The following is an 18,348-nucleotide window of genomic DNA, read 5'->3' as shown; positions in this document are numbered from 1 at the left end:
GAGGATAGATAGACCTTGGGCCTGTGTTTGTGTCTGGCATTGAAAGAGAAAGAAACAGTTATATGTTACGCGATCATGCTCATAGAGACTCTGAATGAGAAAGAAAAAAAAAAGACGTTTGGCCAGCTCGCGATCAACTTTCCTTAAAACACCGACGCCACTTGCTGGTCCGCCAAGCTCCAAGTTTTGACCCTCGGGGCAACTCCGGTGGGCGTTGACTGGTTGCTTGCCGTTGCCATCCTCTCCCCGGATTTGTGGAGATGCGGAGAAATGACGGCCGTGAGATGTTAACTTTGTTCTCTCTTTTCTGACCTTCTTTGAGGGGGTAAGGAGGGGGGATATTCCGGGGTATTTATCTACTCCTTGCCCTCCCCCCTCCTGGATTGCGACCTCGGGCTCTCTTTTTCTGCTGATTCTTGGTTCTCTTCATTCTATATTCCTGTCATGGGTCTCAAACAATTCCTCAACAGCCGCTCCGGCTTCCGCGTCGACAATCGCAAGACCACATCGGCGGCGACTTTGACGCTGCGCCAGAGTTTGTGGCCGCTGACCCTGGTGACGACGTTGTTCTTCCTATGGGTATGTTCCCGCATGATATTGTTTTGATTTTGAATATTGTTATTTTTACTATAGTTATTATAGTAATAATCACAACATCATCTATCATTATTGGTCCTATTCTATGATCGTGTTCATCGCTCACTGCAATTTAGGGCTTTGCCTATGGCCTGCTGGACACGCTCAACAAGCACTTCCAAGTCACTTTGCATATTAACCGCGGCCGCTCCGCCGGGCTCCAGGCTGCGTATTTTGGGTATGGCAGTCATTTACAATAATTCTATCAACAAATAACTAAACTAACCGCTGCGCAGCGCTTATCCCCCTGGCCTCTCTCGGCTACGCAAATTGGATGCTCCGTCACTGGGGATACAAGACCGTCTTCATCTTCGGGCTGGTGCTGTATGGCATCGGCGCGCTATGCATGTGGCCCGCGGGCCTGAACCAGTCCTTTGGCGGGTTCTGTGGCGCGACGTTTGTGATCGGTTCGGGTCTGGGGTCGCTGGAGACGGCGGCCAATCCATACCTGACGGGTGAGAGATTACTACCCCCTTTTGAGGAAGGAAAGCAAAGAAAAAAAGAGAGGTATACACTAACTTTTCACTAGTTTGCGGCCCACCCCGCTACTCGGAAATCCGAATCAACTTCGCCCAGGCCTTCAACGCCATCGGCACCGTCGTCGGCCCCGTGCTGGGCTCATACGCTTTCTTCACCGAGACCAAAGACGACGTTAATGCCCTGCAGCGCGTGCAGTGGGTGTACCTGGCCATTGGCATCTTCGTGTTTTGCCTCGCAGCTGTGTTTTTCTTCTCCAATATCCCCGAGGTCACCGACGAGGACATGGCCTTCCAGGTGGCCACCACCCATGTCAATGAGCAGGAGAAGCCCTTCTGGAAACAGTACAAGCTGTTCCACGCGACACTGGCCCAGTTCACCTATACTGGTGCGCAGAGTATGTGCATCTTGGTCTTGATTCATTATGTCCCATTCTCCATGGTCCATTCTTATCTTTATTGCGCTGACTCGTTCTTGTGTTCAGTTGCCATCGCCGGCTACTTCATCAACTATGCCACCGAAACCTGGCCCGGCACCGACAACGCCAAAGGCGCCAAGTTGCTCGCCGGTGCTCAAGGCGCCTTTGCTGTCGGCCGGTTCCTGGGCTCGGGCATTATGAAGTATGCGCGAGCCCGCTGGGTGTTCCTGGTATATTTATCAGGCACAGTGGCTTTCCTCGCTGCGTCGGTGACGCAAAGGGAACAGAAGGGTATTGGTGAGTGCTCGACACGGTTCTGTCGTCGATAATATACATCAACTTCTTTATCCGTACGCTGGATACGGGATAAATACTGGAACACTCTTGAAAGAAACCCGCTGACTCTCTCCCTCTCGCTTAATAGCTATGCTCTTCATGACCCTCTTCTTCGAGTCCGTCTGCTTCCCCACCATCGTCGCCCTGGGCATCCGCGGCTTGGGTCGCCACTACAAGCGCGGCTCCGGGTTCATTGTCGGCGGTGTTTGCGGTGGAGCAGTCGTGCCCCCGATCCTGGGCCATGTCGCTGATATGCGCAATGACACGGGTTTCGCCATGATTGTGCCCACGATGGTATGTTTGTCATATTTTTTTTTTTGTTTTCTAGATTCGCAAGTAGTGTGATTACTGACACGGGACACACAGTTCATGGTTGTCGCTTGGACCTATGCGGTGGCGGTCAATTTTGCTCCCGCGTACCGAGATACCGTGGACAAGGTGGGCGAGAGTACGGTTGGGCTTCAGGATGAGGGTGGGAAGGATGTGGAGACTGGCGCTGGGATTGGTGCTGAGGACGAGAAGGATGTCCCGGTTCATCTGGAGCGGTAGACGAACTTGTGGTTATATTCGATATTCGGACTTGGAGTATGATGCAACGGAGGGAGTATGGTGGCAGACTTCTATAGTATTTTGGATATGCAATGAGACAATGCCTTTATGCAAGCAAGATAAATAATAAAGTAAGCTGTTCAGAGAATAATGCAATACCATTATGCGGGCTGAAACCTGGAAAGGACAGTATTCTATAGGGGATAGTGTAGGCATGCAAAGAGAGGGAAATGACCAAGGTATCTGACATGAAAGGGGAAAAAAGCGAACGAGGGATCGAAATCATAGAAAGACCAAGGAAAAGGCTCGCCAGAGAGTATAGCAGAAGGAAGTAACCAAGTAACTGAAAAGAGAGCAAGGGAAGAGCCACCTGCCAACCGATCAAGAAATTCAGACAAGGAAAAACACGCGCTGTGTAGAGGGGGTATAAACAACAAAAACAAAAGATCTATCGTCTAGCCAACTGTGGGATTTGAGATCGTGCCAGGGATCCACAAACGCCCGCGTTCAATGCAAAAAAAAAAAAAAAAAGCAACCCTTAGTTCGAGGAATCCGCTGGTTTAGTCGCATCACCAGCAGCATCGGCAGCTTTGGCGCCAGCAGTGTCTTGAGCTGTCGATTCACTAGGCCCGGTCACCGCTGCGACTGCTGCGGCAGCTTTTGGTGGTGGTGAACGCAGCGAAGATGAGCGTGGAGGCCGGACTGGACTCGATTCGAGCTCCGGCGCAGGCGCGAGTGCTGGCTTGCGGCTTGAGGCGGGATCTGTCTGTTCGGCCGAGGCTTTCGCGACATCATCCTCAAGCTGGTCCTCAGGAATGACTGCATCGCCAGGTGTACCGGGATCTTCCTCGAAGCCGTCGAAATCATCTACCTCTTCAATGTCTTCTTCCTCGATCTCCTCCATGTCCTCTTCCTCTTCTATGATCTGACTCTTGCGAGCGGCGGGACGCGCTGCTGCAGGCTCAGCTTCGCCAGCCCCCTTTGGCTGACCGGGAACAGGCGAGCCGACCATCCCACCAGACACCATCAGGTTGGCCGTGTGAATCATAGGACCCTTGAAAGCGGACCGTTTACGCCGTGCAAACACCAAACTTGACGAGGGTGAGTAAAGTACTGGTGCCGGCGCCGCTTCACTAAACGCGGACGGCATCTGGCCGGCACTATCACCCGGATCTCGGGGCGCCCCGCCGGGTCCCCGTACCAGCCGAATGTTGCTTGGAAAGCGCGAGGAAGCACCGGGGGTAGTAGGCAAAACCTTGATAGACGAGTGGGGTGATTTGGAGATCCGGGCGGTCGGTGTTGATGCTGTGTCCATACTGTTGGAGGAAATCGACGATGCCTTGGAGTGAGCGCGGGTATGATGGATACTGCGGATTGAGGAGACGGACGACGACGTGGACTTGCGACCACGCAAACCGGTTGATGAACGCCGGTACGACCCCCGAGGTGTTATCGGCGATGGCGAAAGCGAATTACGATTACCAGCGTGACTGGTATTGAGGGGCCGTGGCTGGCGAGGATACGAGTGACGATTTTGACGGTAAGAAGCGCTGCTAGGAGCCAAGCTGCTTCCATTGGAGACTCGTTTGATCTGGGTGGGCGTCACCAGCTCTCCTGAAGCGTTGCCGGCCGGGGACACAGCAGCAGCTTTCTTCCCAGCCTCCTGCCCCTTTGCGGGGCTGAGCTTTTCCGAGAGGAATTTGCGGGAGCCTGCTTTGGCGTTTGGGGATTTGGCCCGTTTGGCTGACTCCACAAACCAGTGCTTGAGTGACGCCAGTTGGCTGATGATTGGGTACTGGTGGCGCCGATTGGTGCGACGCCGGAAGATACCATGATGCTGTGCCAATTCTGGCTGCGAGGCACTAACATGAAGCATGCTCGGTCTTGACCGCCGCTTGTCCTTGGGTGGAGGAACGGGCCGTCGTCGCATCGACGTATTGGATCGTACAGATTCTTTATCGACCGGCCGGGCTGGTGGCGTGTTGGACTCGGGCGATTGCACTGGCAACGGCTCTGGGAGTGCAGGAAGTTCTGGGACCGCTAATTGGGCTGTTGAGGTTTGTTAGCACAATCCAGTTCAGCCCAGACAGGTATAAACTTACATGGCAAGCTTCGTCGGTCCCGTCGCCCGCGCTCCTGCATCTGGCTGCTTGAACCCGCTTGGCCTTCCTCCTCCACCTCCATTAAAGCCGATGATCGTTTCTCCAGTCGGCTACTAGCAGCACTAAGCCGTCGAAGGTTTTTCGCCTCGGTTTCCCGTTCTCGACGTTTGCGCTCTCTCTTCTGTTCCTTGCGCTGTTCCTTTTCAATCAGGAGTGACCACCACCCCGCTAGAGGGTCGCATCGCTGAGCCAAAACGTTCTCAATAACTTCGTCAATGTTGACACCTGCGCTCTTCATCCGTTGCAGCGTGGTTTTCTCCAAAGGTGTGGTAAATGGGGATGGTCGAGGGATTTTTAGGATCGCGAGCTGCTCAGAGGCATGTTCCGCAAGGAAAGGGTGCGCCAGGATGTCCTCCAGACTGGGTCGGATCAGAGGTCGCTTGGATAGGAGGAGATTGATCAATGCCTTGGCCTCTTCTGGGAACTTGTCGTTGAAGGTCGGTTCCTCCGACAGAATGCGGGTCTTGGTGACCTGGTCGTCATCCTCGTCGAAAGGTAGCTCGCCCGCCAGGAGCGCGTAGAGAATGATGCCCAAGCTCCACACATCCACTTTTTCACCGGCGTATTTCTCCCCTTTCAGCATCTCCGGTGCGCTGTAGCAGATCGTCCCGCAGAAGGTCTGCAGGTAGCTCGCTTTTCCTTCATACTCGCGCGTAAACCCGAAGTCGCATAGTTTGACGTTTTCGTGTTTGTCCAAGAGTATGTTCTCCAGCTTCAGGTCACGGTGCACACAAGATTTACTATGCACATAGGCGACGGCTCCAACCAGCTGGGTGAAAATCCGCTTGACTTTCTCGACGGGCAGGGGGCCATGGCGGAGGAGATAGTTGTAAAGTTCGTCGCCTGAAATAAACGTCGGTCTATGAGATTCATACCCTCCCCCTTGACACACGCGTAGATGGACGTACCAGGACAATATTCAAGGGCCAGCCAAACCAAGCTCTCGGTCACCACAACCTCGTAGAGTCGCGCAATATGAGGATGGAGGAATTGGCGATGATGATGGATTTCGCGCGCAAGATTGGTGTCTTCTTTGCTGGAGGATTTGAGAACCACCTAAGCACCCGTTAGCATTGCCCTCCCCCTGAGGCTGGATCCCACCCGTCGTACCTTGGAGCCATTGGTGAGCTTGTGCGACGCAAGATAGACTTTGCCGAAAGAGCCCTTGCCAATCAGTCTGCCCAGAGTATAGTTTCCGACGCTGCGGAGGTCCTTGGATGAAAACTCCCTGTCGCAAGGCCAGGTTAGAAACGAGGGATCGAGGAAAGGGCGGACAGGAAACGCTTACTCGAGCAACTCATTGTAGGAGCTGGCAAGCTATTGTCGTGCGCGACCGAGAAAAAAAAGGTCATCAAGTCAGCCGCATGTCCACAAATCCCACGCGACCAGAGTCCAGCAGGATGAGCCCGAAGAGTTGCCACCGCAGAGCTCCCGCGTGCCGAGTTCATAACACACCTTCTCCTTTTGTTTCTGGCTTTGAACCCCCGCTCTCGTCCTGGGCGGCATGTGTTAAGTTCAATCTCTGAGATGGCCGTCGTTCACGGAGATCTTCGCGCGTAAAGGGGATGGGTGACCGTGGAGGCGTTGGGCTGTTGGGGGGGTTGCCATTCAACGAGGACGCGGAGGAATCAGGGCGGAGTCGGTATGGGGTTTATTGGGGGGGGGGGGGGGGAATCCACAATTCAACAGGGAAGAAGGGGATTCCAGATTGGACTGGGACGAGAATGCGATGGGAAGTGAGAAGCCGCATACAAAGTTCCCAAGATGTCAACGGGAACGTGGACCGTGTGGAGACTCGGCTGTGGACTCGAACGGCTTTGGATATTCTTAACCATAGTCACATTACTAGTATGCTAGTATGCTAGTAGCAAAGAAATACTATTTGTCAAATACTTACTATATTTTCTGGGCTCCTTGAATTAATTCCTTATAATTAGGTGTCTTATACGAGGCATTCCCTGGTGGAAATTTGAGCCTGTTTCAGATTTGATTGAGGGATCACAGTGGCATGAAGTCACTAAGTTCTTAGTTGATTGTCTCTATAATAATAGCATGCAAAGTGGGTACTCCAAGACTTTAAAAATATCTTTCTGTCCATCCATGCTAATCCTCTCGTGTTGGGTCAAATACCTCTTCCGTCGGCCTTGTATCTATGTAGCGCCTCTACGCCCGAGGACATCATAAGACTCGAGGCTTGGCATATATCACTTTAATTTCTTCTTCTTTTATTTGAAAATATCCTGCTAAATGCTAGATGTAATTTATTCAGGCCAGCGAGTGGGAATCGAAGATGATTGAACTCTGTATGCCATTGTTGATACATTTCCTAAATGGATTGGATAGGCAATATACCATATTACTACAACATGTGGGAACAGGATTGCTTTGATACTTCTTTTATATATCTCTCATGTATCTGCCAGGCGAGTGATGGATTTGGCCGGCCTACTATCAATGGCATTAGGCCAAACCGGTGAAGTACTCGAATGGAAAGAAACACATGAGCACTCTTGTGCTTGTAAGCATAATTTCCGGGTTACTGCGTGAATGCGAAGGCTGCGGGTATCATTGCCACCACGGCAGTGACTCTAGGTGCTGCACCGTCCGCTTGCTAGTCACCACCGTGGGATCGACCTGGCTTAGCCCGGCCTCACCCTGAAAAGCCAACGACACCATGCCAAAGTATGAATGGAGAAGATCTGAATTCGGTCAGCCATATTCTCCCGAGCCGACACCACTTGGAGTCCTCCTACCTGGCGGATCCCCGATCCCTTTCCCAAAACCACCAACCATATGTTGTGTCTTCTCAAGGAGGTATCGCCGATTACTATCCCCATCAATCAAAGAGTACCGGTCCAGCATCTAGAGATTGTGTAAGCAAATAACCGATAAATGTGCAATAGGGGGTAGCAATACCCGCAGGGTTGCTCCGTTCCAGAATGAATAGCAAGTGTCTGCGATCTTATTACACCGGCCGTTGAAGCCGGCGTACAGTATGGTATCAGCGCTTATAGATTGAATATCCGGTAGCGCACTGATCCGGGAGTCTGCCTCTATAGTGTCAATTGATTGTTCATCCTGAGTATCGCTCCCATCTTCGTCCAGCTCGCTCTCGCTAATTTTAGCTGTCTGCCTTGAAACCAGCCACGCAAGCAAGGCTTCATTTTCTTTAGAGCCAAACGAGAGCAGCGGCACTGATTTAACGTCGTTAGATACCCGGTTCAGGAAATCTAGCGAGCTAATCGCGCAATATGTGTGGCCGCCTGCATCGTGTCATTAGAAAGTAACCAACGAAGCAAAGGAATTAGTACAAACCATGAGATTCCCGGAAAGGGGATTCAGCCATGCCGCCGTCATAGGTCTAGTTTGATGTCAGGACAAAGTCAAGGGAAACAATGGAAGCCACTGTACCTGACACGCCCCAATAAACGAAACCAGTTTTGGTACATCGATGTCCTCCACATCCTCCAGTCCCTTACCAGCCTTCCCTCGCAAAATATACCGCGTTCCCGCGGCGCAGCAGCAATATCGCAGGTCGCGGACACCCTCCACTCGCCCACCTGGACCGAGCACTTCGCCAAAACTCCCGTCAGCGCGTTGCACCTTGGGGAGCCACTGGAGACACTCTTTTCGCTTCACGCGCTCCAGATCATCCTCCAGAATGAGCAAGTTGACCAGGGCAAAAAACGTCGCGGGAATATTGGCCGGGTCCCACACTTCATTCTCGGTTGTTCGGCTCTCTAAGCCAAAATCTGTGCCTGGAAACCCGCGAAAACCACCCGAAGGCACCTGGCAGTGGTAGATCCAGTCGATGTACCCTTGTCGCTCTTCAGCAGTCGTTTTGCTGTGGAGGACCCCGAGTACGTCGAGACCGGAAAGGGTGAGGTAGGCAAGGAGCATGCGATTCGAGTCATTGGAGGTATAGAGAGTCGGCAGGAAGGTCTTGAGACATCGCAGGTAGTATTTGACATGGCGCTCGGTGTTGAAGCGCGGCTCGGCCATGATGAAGGGGCTTAGTCGTTAGTTGCTGCAGCTCTAGAGCAGCTTACCTCAGCCCAAAGGCATACACGAAGGACCCAGTGCCGAGTGATGCTCGCGGATTGACGTGCGTAGTGGGGGGAGATCTCGGAGCTGGATCTTTTCCCCACAGGCCGACTGGCCCAACCCAAACACTTCCTGTCGTTCGACACTCCCACGCGTCATTCCATCTTCGAAACCATTGCCCCCTGATAATTCCTGGGGGTCATTGTCAATCTCGAGGAAATGGTTCTTGTTTCATCCAAGCTCTTAATCCAGGCACATGGCGTGCTCCTGATGGTGATCGCCGGGTATCTGGTGAAGAACCCGGCACTGATCACCACCTCGGATCTGGTGTTTATGATGGGGGAAGCCCTGAAAATTGTATGCAATTCCTGATATTCCCTGTTGATGCGTCCGGTTGGTACCTAATTGGCCGTGCTAACCGATGGCAATCAAGGATTTTCCCTCCCTGACGAGTTCACAACAATCCCCCTTCACTTTTTGTGCCGTCTTGCTTGGCGTCGAAGCTCTGATCGACCTCGTTCTCTTGTCCAACCTTCCGTTCCACGAAGCCCTTGACGAAGCCCTGCCGTATATTCGACCCCTGCGAAATGGGAACCTCCCGGCCGAGGACCTCCAAGTCCTTTCGCGACTGCCGGAATATATCACCAAGTCCTTGACGATGTACTGGAATGTCTGGATTGCGGTTGCCGCGACTCGTTTCGTGGTATATGCGGCTCTGTCGTTCTTCATTTACCAGAGCAGAGGTAGCCACTTGGTATCTTCGTACACCACTGCCGCGGCGGTGTCAGGTATTGATATCTTGAAAAACCGGGTGGTCTTTACCTTTGGATTCATGGAGATGATGTTTTGGTTCTGGGTAAGTGGAACTCATGCAGGTTCAACAGGGTCGCAGCTGACTGTTCACAGGTTTTCGCGACGCTTCGCGAAGAACGCCAGGAGAGATTGACCAAGCTGCTCGAAGACGTTCGCGAAAACTAAAGGGGCTAGGCGCGATTGACACCTACCTACTTGCGCTCCAAATGTACTATGAATACCAAAATACTGTGTTTCTTTCATCTCCAGAACATCGTGATTACTTCGTAGCCTGATTGATCGAGAGATGCACTATGGCAGAAAGTTCCCAGCCACCAAAAGGGATTCTAATGCCCAAGCCTTTTCTCCAATTCCCATCATGCTGAATGACCCATGACACTATTCGTTGATCCGTCTGAGCTTCTTCAGTCTGTTCTACACAAGGATCGCAAAGGCGGCGGCTCCTGCGGCAGCCACCAAAGAGCCATCCTTGGCTTGGCCGAGTGCTGCACCACCAGTGGTTGCTGCCGCACTGGGAGCAGACGAAGACCCGGTGGTCGAAGCCGATGAATCGGTGGCAGAGGTTGAGCCGCTCGAAGTCTCGGTAGCCATCGAGGACGAAGTCTTCGAACACTCCACCGAGTCAGGCAGGTCGTGCACGTTGCCCCGGGCACAGATGGACTTGGCTGCCTTGAGGGTCTCTGAAGCACGAAGAACAACCAAGGTCAGTAGGTGGCCGAGTAAAAACCATGAAAAGAAACCTGGAACTCCTTACTTTCTTGATCCGCCTTGGAGCATTTGTCCGCGACACAGCAGGAGATGTCATTCAGGAAGGATTTGGTCGTGCAAATGCACTTGACGTCAATGCCACATTTTGCCGGGATTGCGTTGGTTGCGCAGTCTTTCTACAAGGACCAACTCTGTTAGCCGCCTGTTTCAAAGAATCTGGAGATCTGGAGGCCTGGAGGCCGGTGCGTACCGAGCAGTCCGGCAGGTCATTCAAGCCTTGAGCAGCAGTCATAGACAGCAGAGCTGCCAGAACAATAGAGATCTGAGTGAGCTTCATGATTGGGGTCTTAGAATGGATTGGGGGATTTTAAGAAGAGAAAGCCAACCGTTGGGAATATTCCACAAGAATAAGCAACCGAATAAACACGGTTGAGCTCCCCGCTTTTAAATAAACTGAGTTGAGTTGATACCTCGACTGGTCTCGCACTATTGGATGTGTAACTTATGTATCCTTGCTGTATTAACCCACGGATTGATGGATGTGCAGTGCGTGGATTTAACCGGTGTGGTAATGGGTGCCTTGTTCCTCAGGCCTATCTGTTGGTCGATACAATCTATATCCATGGATCTAGATGAACTATTTGTGGCTTCTTCTCGCTACTCTTCTCTTATCGCTAAATATGGCTCCTCAGACCATAACCAGGGTGCCAGAATTGAAAAAGGACACTTTACAGGATTCCTTTTCCTTGAAACTCCCTAATGAGCTGCTCACCATAATCATTGACATGTCTTTGGATGAAGAGCATGATCTACCAAATGATTCTCGCAAAAGGGCTAGGCAGCTATAGCTACTGTCTGTATGCCGCAGCTTTTACCACGTTGTGCTGGGCTTTTTGTACCATGACATTTCTGAGGTAGAAATTGGACGGCTTGTGCCCCCCATCTACAAGCAGAGTCACTCCATCGGGCCCTCAAAACCAACGCCTCGCTTCGACCACTTTGCCAATCCCTAGAGATTCACATTGCCCCTGGTGGTGTTCCTGCCCCTGGCCAAGATTTTGGTGAAGTCAATGATATCATCCGCTGGTTGACAAGACTTCGATCTCTCAAGGTCTACAGCGTAACTCCGAAGTCTGTAACGACTGCCCGTGGGAGAGACCGGACGCTGTGTGACCCTCTCCCTTTCCATGCTTTGATCCATGCGAAGGCCACGGGCCACACACATGGGTCATGATTCAAAGAGCTGGCCAGCACCTAAAGAAGTTGGAAGCCCTTCGGATTTGGGCTTTGCATTGCGAACAGCTACTATGGCCTTTTCTCGAAGAGGTGGTGGCTCATGTGAGTATTCCATCACTTGACACTAGAAGTGTTTGGATCACGACAGTCTCTCAACGGCGACATGATATTAGAGCCACAGGTATTCTCCCTTCCCTGCCTCATGAATTGAGCGAGGCTAATGACTTCTAGAAATATCGAACCGCGCCATTCACTGCATCACTCTTAGTGAGTGCCAAGATTCTCCTGACCAAGATTCTCCTGATGCGATTGCCCAAATCATCCAATGGCCCAAAAAGCTGGTCCATTTCGCCTTCGAGACTGACGAGCCAGACACTCTTGTCTCGTTGGAAAGGCATGAGCCTTTCGAGTTTTCCCTCGATCTGCCCATGTTTCAGTCGTGGCTCGGAATTCATAGGGAAACACTCAAATCCATTGATCTGTCTTCCTTGGTTGTTCAGAATACCAGGGAATCGATTGATATCTCGAACTTTCCCAAGCTTCAAGTCCTTCGGCTATCAAGACACCGGATGGAACCAGTGAGGAAGCCCAATGAGGATGACACGAGGGAAGGTTTGCAGTGGTCTTCTTCCCATGCCGATCTTCTGCTTGCTCCCTGTCTTTCGAATCTTTACACGGGTCTTCTATCACCAAGACTCTTGGTACAGGTTTGGCGAGCGGGAAGAAAACTGGATCATCGAGTTTGCTAAGTCGGCATTTTTCAGAGGATCAACTCTGGAGACGATCAAAATCGAATTCAAGATGATGAACTACATCACTCGCATGGACCCAGAGCGATATCCAAAGGACCGCTTGGAAAGGATCAGGACTGAGATACAGCGACATGGAATGGAGCTCGGGGGCATTGAACCTCGTTTGATGGGAGAAGAATGGTAGTTGGATATGGACGATTTGTTCCTTGTTCCTTGTCTGTGAGTGAATCTTAATACACACAGCCTGTTGCTCTACCACCACAGACACAATACAGCCTTGATACACAGAGTCTCCACAGTGGAGTGTTGTACTCGAGAGAATGCCCAGGGCTTATGCTCTAGATATCCGACTTTTCTTTCTCTTTCTCTTTCTGTGCCTGTCTCAACTCAATACCTGATTGACACCCGACCTTGAAGACGAAGACTGCGAAGACTGCGACTTCAGAGCAATGGAATCCCTGCGTAAGGCACCCCTGAATGTGATGCCTCGGCCCAAGCCCGTATTGCCGATCACTTGAATATCACGTCTCTCCGGTCCCAGTGGATTCGTGAGATCACAGCCAGCGTGCTGATCCCCACTTAGTCCAATCATTCAATGGACCATGCATGGCTCTCGGGTGCGGAGATGTCTTTCAAACTTGGTCTCACCGAACTGGCTTTCTTTTTGAGTTGAAGCTATTGAAGTTCCTGGCCGAACACCGTACCTGCTTGACTCTCTTGCACAACGCTTCCCCTCTATCTTCTCTTGTTTCATTCCTGGCTGTGCCAAGCACTCGAGCTATGACGGCTTAAGGGGCATCGGTGTCTGAGCTTTACCCCTCTTGACTCGTTTTCAACCGCTTCCATAATTTGAGCGCCGGTCACTGGTTGGAATTATGGGACTTGGGGTGTTGGAGGATACCGAGCTTGCGCAGGTTCCGGGTGAGATTGTCTCTGGCACATTCTCCCTGGCGTCTTGCTCATAGTCCACTTTGATAGGCACCTCCGACATCTACGAAGATCGCGATCAAAGCGATCAGACCCCCGGCTCCTCGAGTCTCAAATATGACTCGTCTAGTAGAGAGCCGACCATTCTGGTGCCGCAACCGAGTGATGATCCAAACGACCCATTGGTATGTTACCGAGAGCACACGCACGATATGCGCCAGAGCAGCACAAACTAATCAACGCGACAACTCCAGAACTGGCCGCTATGGCGACGGGATCTCATTCTCGCAATCCTGTCATTTGTGACGGTGCTCTGCACGACGCTGAGCTCCATTCTGGCTGCGAACACGTATACTATTGCCGACTATGAGGAAATTACATTCACAGATGCCGCGCTGCTGACTGGCTACCATCTCTGCGGCGTGGGTGTCGCAGGCATTTTAATCGTGCCCACGGCCCGAGTCTGGGGAAAACGCCATTTGTTCCTGATTGGGCACATCTTGATGATTGTCAGCTGCATCTGGGCCGGTGCCAGCGGGAAGAATCACAGAAGCCTTTTGTGGTCTCGCATCTTCCAAGGCGTAGCCTTGGCTCCTTTCGAAGCTCTGGTAAATGCCTGCGTCGGCGATTTATACTTTGTCCATGTAGGTTCCAAGGTTGATTATTACCATTATCGGATTTCCTGGGGCTAATTGAGGTCGACTGACAGGAGCGAGGGAAACGAATGGCAGTCTCCAACGTCGCTCTATTTGGGGCTGCTTTCTTGACGCCTGTGTTTGTCGGCAAGATCACCAAATCCCTTGGATGGCAGTGGTCCTTCTACTTTTTGGCTATCTTCCTCGGGGCTTCTCTACCACTCATGTTCTTCTTCGTGCCCGAGACCGCATTTCGACGTCCGGAATACCTGAACACCGACTTCAAACGCAAAACTGGCCAAGGCGAATCCACCGAGTCCCGGCTCCCTCTCGGTGACATGTCCAATGAAGAAGCCAAAGTGTTCTCGGGCGAAATGAATGGTACCTCTCGGACGGAAGTCTCTGCAACAAGAGTCCCCGAGAAGGACTCATTCTGGAAATCCCTGAGGCCGTTTAATGGACGGAAGACGGATGAGAACTTCTTCAAGCTACTTCTCCGACCATTTCCCTTGTTTTTCCACCCAGGCATCCTCTGGGTAAGTCGGTTGCTTTCCCTTTCTTTGAAACCCGCCAAAAGCTAACTATTGCATCCAGGCTTGCCTGATCCAAGGTGTCCTCATTGGCTGGGCCGTCTTCATCGGTGTCATCCTGGCTATTGTTTTTCTCGGCCCGCCCGTGTGGTTTGAAGAGGACCAAACAGGGTATCTATACACGGGCGCCTTCATTGGGTCCATCATCGGTCTCATCCTGTCGGGTCTTCTCACCGATTCGATGACCAAGGTGATGATTCGTCTGAACCATGGCCGCTACGAGCCCGAGTTCCGCATTTTGTTAGTCGTCTTCCAGCTGGTCTTCAGTGGAATTGGATTATATGGGTTTGGCTGGACGGCAAGCAATGTGATGCGGTACAAATGGCTCATCCCGGACGTGTTCTTCGCGTTTATCATCATTGGCATGGTGATGGGCGCCGTCGCCGCCTCGCTCTACATTGTTGATGCACATCGTATGTGGGATTAGTTTCTGTCTGTCCCTTGAACTGTTGCTGATCATTTCTAGGCGAGATTGCGGTCGAGGCATTTACTTGTCTTCTGGTGTTCAAAAACATGTTCAGCTTCGTCCTGACCTTTTACGCCTATGAGTGGTTCAGCCATGGCGGCGTGAAACGGACGATGATCATCGTTGGTAGCATCCAAGTGGGCATCTGCCTTTTGAGCATCCCCATGTGTAAGTGGACTCGCGAGGGCGGGTATATCTCGATGCGGGCTAATTCTCTATCTTGCAGATATCTTCGGCAAACGAAATCGGTCGTTTTTTGCACGTCATGACATCTTCGAGATGCTCCATCTATGGTGATTTTTTTTCTTCTTCTTTCTTCTTCTTTGTGAAATATTTTCGAGTCTAGCATGGTGGACCACCAGCGAAATATAGCACTGAATATAGTCAGCTATAGAGCAAGCGAAGATTATTGAGGAGCTTGCAGAGTTGCGAATGGGCCCAGTGTGGAGGATCGACGTAGATCCACGCAAACCCCCCTGCGTAGAAAATTCCCGGCTTTCCGAGTCTCCACGTCACCGACACGAAGTGACGAAAACGGAAACTAAAAGTACCAGCTCCAGCTCCACCCTCGATCTCTCAGGGCACCGGCTCTCATTGATTCATAGGGTCGGATTGAGCTTGGGGGATTTTCCCCCCGATGATGCAATGGCCCCAAGCCCACGGATCCTCAACGACGTCACGGGGCTGAAAGAAGCTTCCGGGCTTCCATCCCACCCTTTTTATCTTCGCTTCCTCCGGATGATTTGCTTTTCGCTTCACGCATCTCATCCACTATGGCCACGGCGCAGCAACTGCCGGGTTCGACCCGGTTAGCAGATGATGGTAAGGATCGTCGCTGGTCTTCCCGCACTGATCGCTGACTTCTTGAACCAGCCGCGACAGCTGCGCTCTATGTGACGCATCCTCAACGCAAGGCGGAAATTCGCGATCCAAGCGCAACCGACACCCAGCACTTCAGTGAGTATCTATCCCCTGGCCACGAACCCCTCAAGCTGTATCGTATCATCCCGTGCTGATCAGCGACGCGCATTCTCGACAGATCCCCGAGTTACAGGAGGCACTCCTAACCTGAGCCATGCATCTGCCGGCGCCGCCCTCGCGCATGCGAAGACTAAGCCGGTTGAAGTGTGGCGCCCGGGAAGACTGGCGGCTGCGGAGAAGGCTGCTTTGTGTGTGAAAGACTACACTCCCCCCGAGGTTCCTCAGCCTAGCACCCAGTATAGCCCGGAAGGATTAGAAGCCGCGGTCCTCGCTGTCCGCGACCAGAAAGGCATGACGAGTCTTCTCCCGACGGCTACGGGCCACAAACATGATATCTCCGCCGACCAAGCCCGCGCAACGACCGGGCATCATCAAGCACAGGATAGAGCCCGTCGAGCCGCTACGGGGGCGTACGCGATCACTAGGCAGAGAGCCGAGCCCACCCCGACTGAGCCTGTTATCTCGTCCGACTCGCCGTATGCGCGTTCTGCGGCTGGGGCCTCGCAGCGAGCGCATGTGGAAGTCGAAGACCCTTTGGGTCACTTAGACAGTGCCACGGAAGCAAGCCGGATCCATCACATCGCCAATACCAATGCGCGACTCTACACCTCGTCTCCACCTGTCGCAAGTGAAATAGAAGACAGGAACCGTAGAAATTCTCTGCGCGCTGCGGCAATCTCCATGGCCAAAGACATGTACGATGTGACCGGAACCAAAGACGAATCGGAGTTGGACCCAGCTGTCTCTGCACCCCAAAATGGGCAAGACCGACTCCGCTACCGAAAGACGGTAAGCGCAGCTGGGACAGCCTCGATTCAGAAGGCCATGACCCTGCAAGACGCGGCACAGAAACGGGCTGCTGAGAAACTCGCGCGCATGCATGATGAAAATGCCGAGTATCAAATGTACTACGGAACTGCACCCCAGCCACAACGGTCGCGCTTGGCAACTCGACGCAAAAGAACCTCGAGTGATGCAGATGCCTCGCAGATCGATGCGGAGCAGTCAAGAGAAATTCGGAACCAGATGTCAAGCCTGCGATCGAAGCTCAATCGGGTTGATGAACAGAGGCAAAAGGACCGTGAGATGCTCATGCAAGCGGCACGGCGCAACGTTGATGCCGCTCTCCAGGACATGGAGATGAAACTCTACACGGACACTGGCCGCCCTCCGCCATCCCTTCAGAAGGAATGGGACGAGGCTGCTCAGGAGCGAGTTCGGCAAGAGGCAAAGTCGACGGAATGGGCTGCGCAGGGAGACCGGGTGAATATTGGCGCGCGACAGTTTGTCGACATGGCAGATGTCGAGGCTATTGCGCGCTCGCGGCTCCAGCCTGCGCTTGATGAAATCACAGAGCAAGCTGAACAGCAGAGGGCGCATGATGTGGAAGAGCGTCTAGATGCAGAGGAGCAGCAAAGACATGCTACCGTGGAGCATGAGCGTGAAGCAGATATGAGGGCGGAAGCGAAGCGAGGCAAAGGTCAGTATTTTTGATGCTCCATTGACCAACTTCATCTTTTAACCGAGCATACAGAACCGAGGAAGCGCGAAAGCAAAGGACTGGGGATCTTCCTGTGGCGGAGGAAAACCAAACGAGCTCGTGTCGAGAAGCCCGCCGAAGAGGAGGCCCCAGCGGAGGCCCCAACGGCAACAGGCGCTGTAGCTCAGGAAGCACCGGCAGAGCCGGAAGCCGCTGCTGCCCCCGAGACTGCTATCTCGAGGGAGGCAACCGCTGAAGAGACTCCAGGCGAGCCGGAGACTGCCGGTGCAGCCGCTGTTGTTGCAGCTGCGCCCTCCAAAGAACCCACCCGGGACGATGCGCAGCCCGAGATAACTAAAACCGAAACTGCGCAGCGGGATGCCGCCGCGGTTGGTTCGGGGGTGTCTGCCATGCACACTATCCAGCCAGTGACAAGTCCTCGGGCTGATTCAAAGCTCAAAAACTGGTTCCGCGATCGACTCGTTCGTCGATCCAGCGGGCCGATTCCTGTGTATCCCCACCAGCCCGGGCCTGATTTCCCCACTGACAGCGAACCTGCATTCACAGGAGGCGCTGCTTTGGCCGGCAAAGATGAGCCTCGCGGAGCTGCACTGAGCTCACATCCCGTCACCGGAACCGATCTGCCTTCGACGCAGAATGGATCCTCGAGCCGCAATGGCAATAATAACGAGGTTACGAAAAGTTTGACTGGGGAATCTGGCACGGGTCCTTCGTCTCAGCAGAATGGCAATAATAAGAGGCACCGTCTGCGAAGGAGCTTCTTGAAGAGTGTCTCGCGTGGCACCCAGGAGCCCAAGACCAACGGGGTAACCAAGGAGGGAGACTCCCGGCGAGGCTCCGAGGCTGTTTCCGAACCCAAGGACTCTGGCACTGAAATTCAGGATCTGCGTCACAGCGCCGTTGAACAAGGGCTGCCAGTGCCGCCTGCTCTCGGCGAGACTGTGAGTACCGGCCGGGAGTCGCGATTCTCAGAGGATCTGTGATCAATTTATTTTATGTGTCTATGTGATTTGTCTTCTACTGGTACAGTTTTTATGTCTTTTGGTATTTTTCAGGTTGTTTCTAATAGCCATTGGCGCCTTTGGGTCCAGGCGGGAGTCTGCGATTCTGGGTTATT

At 52.7% G+C, this 18,348-nt stretch overlaps 7 protein-coding genes across 7 annotated transcripts; 4 read left to right on the top strand and 3 right to left on the bottom strand.

The window, feature by feature from the left end:
• Positions 1-444: 444 nt before the first annotated feature.
• Positions 445-2,416, top strand: NUU61_008943 (putative l-fucose permease; the record flags this gene model as incomplete). The annotated part of the gene is made up of 7 exons (XM_056659468.1): positions 445-579; positions 714-822; positions 873-1,091; positions 1,166-1,510; positions 1,598-1,828; positions 1,956-2,161; positions 2,234-2,416. The coding sequence occupies 7 exons, from the start codon at positions 445-447 to the stop codon at positions 2,414-2,416; spliced, it is 1,428 nt and encodes a 475-aa protein (XP_056507761.1).
• Positions 2,417-2,954: 538 nt separating this feature from the next.
• On the bottom strand, positions 2,955-6,084 carry NUU61_008942 (non-specific serine/threonine protein kinase; the record flags this gene model as incomplete). The annotated part of the gene is made up of 5 exons (XM_056659467.1): positions 2,955-4,465; positions 4,519-5,421; positions 5,487-5,634; positions 5,689-5,806; positions 5,960-6,084. The coding sequence occupies 5 exons, from the start codon at positions 6,082-6,084 to the stop codon at positions 2,955-2,957; spliced, it is 2,805 nt and encodes a 934-aa protein (XP_056507760.1).
• A 1,059-nt stretch (positions 6,085-7,143) lies between these two features.
• On the bottom strand, positions 7,144-8,580 carry cdc43 (protein geranylgeranyltransferase type I subunit CDC43; the record flags this gene model as incomplete). The annotated part of the gene is made up of 5 exons (XM_056659466.1): positions 7,144-7,277; positions 7,332-7,440; positions 7,495-7,841; positions 7,894-7,939; positions 7,990-8,580. The coding sequence occupies 5 exons, from the start codon at positions 8,578-8,580 to the stop codon at positions 7,144-7,146; spliced, it is 1,227 nt and encodes a 408-aa protein (XP_056507759.1).
• A 261-nt stretch (positions 8,581-8,841) lies between these two features.
• NUU61_008940 (uncharacterized protein) lies at positions 8,842-9,600 on the top strand (the record flags this gene model as incomplete). Its single annotated transcript, XM_056659465.1, has 3 exons — positions 8,842-8,979; positions 9,056-9,478; positions 9,529-9,600. 3 exons carry the CDS (start codon positions 8,842-8,844, stop codon positions 9,598-9,600), a joined length of 633 nt encoding a protein of 210 aa, XP_056507758.1.
• A 249-nt stretch (positions 9,601-9,849) lies between these two features.
• NUU61_008939 (CFEM domain-containing protein) lies at positions 9,850-10,480 on the bottom strand (the record flags this gene model as incomplete). The annotated part of the gene is made up of 3 exons (XM_056659464.1): positions 9,850-10,115; positions 10,190-10,319; positions 10,394-10,480. 3 exons carry the CDS (start codon positions 10,478-10,480, stop codon positions 9,850-9,852), a joined length of 483 nt encoding a protein of 160 aa, XP_056507757.1.
• A 2,526-nt stretch (positions 10,481-13,006) lies between these two features.
• NUU61_008938 (putative MFS transporter) lies at positions 13,007-15,046 on the top strand (the record flags this gene model as incomplete). The annotated part of the gene is made up of 7 exons (XM_056659463.1): positions 13,007-13,052; positions 13,110-13,243; positions 13,313-13,702; positions 13,768-14,229; positions 14,288-14,696; positions 14,750-14,917; positions 14,976-15,046. 7 exons carry the CDS (start codon positions 13,007-13,009, stop codon positions 15,044-15,046), a joined length of 1,680 nt encoding a protein of 559 aa, XP_056507756.1.
• A 476-nt stretch (positions 15,047-15,522) lies between these two features.
• On the top strand, positions 15,523-18,214 carry NUU61_008937 (uncharacterized protein; the record flags this gene model as incomplete). Its single annotated transcript, XM_056659462.1, has 4 exons — positions 15,523-15,571; positions 15,623-15,706; positions 15,789-17,210; positions 17,265-18,214. The coding sequence occupies 4 exons, from the start codon at positions 15,523-15,525 to the stop codon at positions 18,212-18,214; spliced, it is 2,505 nt and encodes an 834-aa protein (XP_056507755.1).
• Between the last annotated feature and the right edge of the window lie 134 nt (positions 18,215-18,348).

Source organism: Penicillium alfredii (genome assembly GCF_028826965.1).
Source record: "Penicillium alfredii strain IBT 34128 chromosome Unknown utg000011l_segment0_segment0, whole genome shotgun sequence".
Classification (NCBI taxonomy): domain Eukaryota; kingdom Fungi; phylum Ascomycota; class Eurotiomycetes; order Eurotiales; family Aspergillaceae; genus Penicillium; species Penicillium alfredii.
The sequence above is the reverse complement of the archived record's forward strand: the minus strand, read 5'-3'. Positions and strand labels throughout refer to the sequence as shown.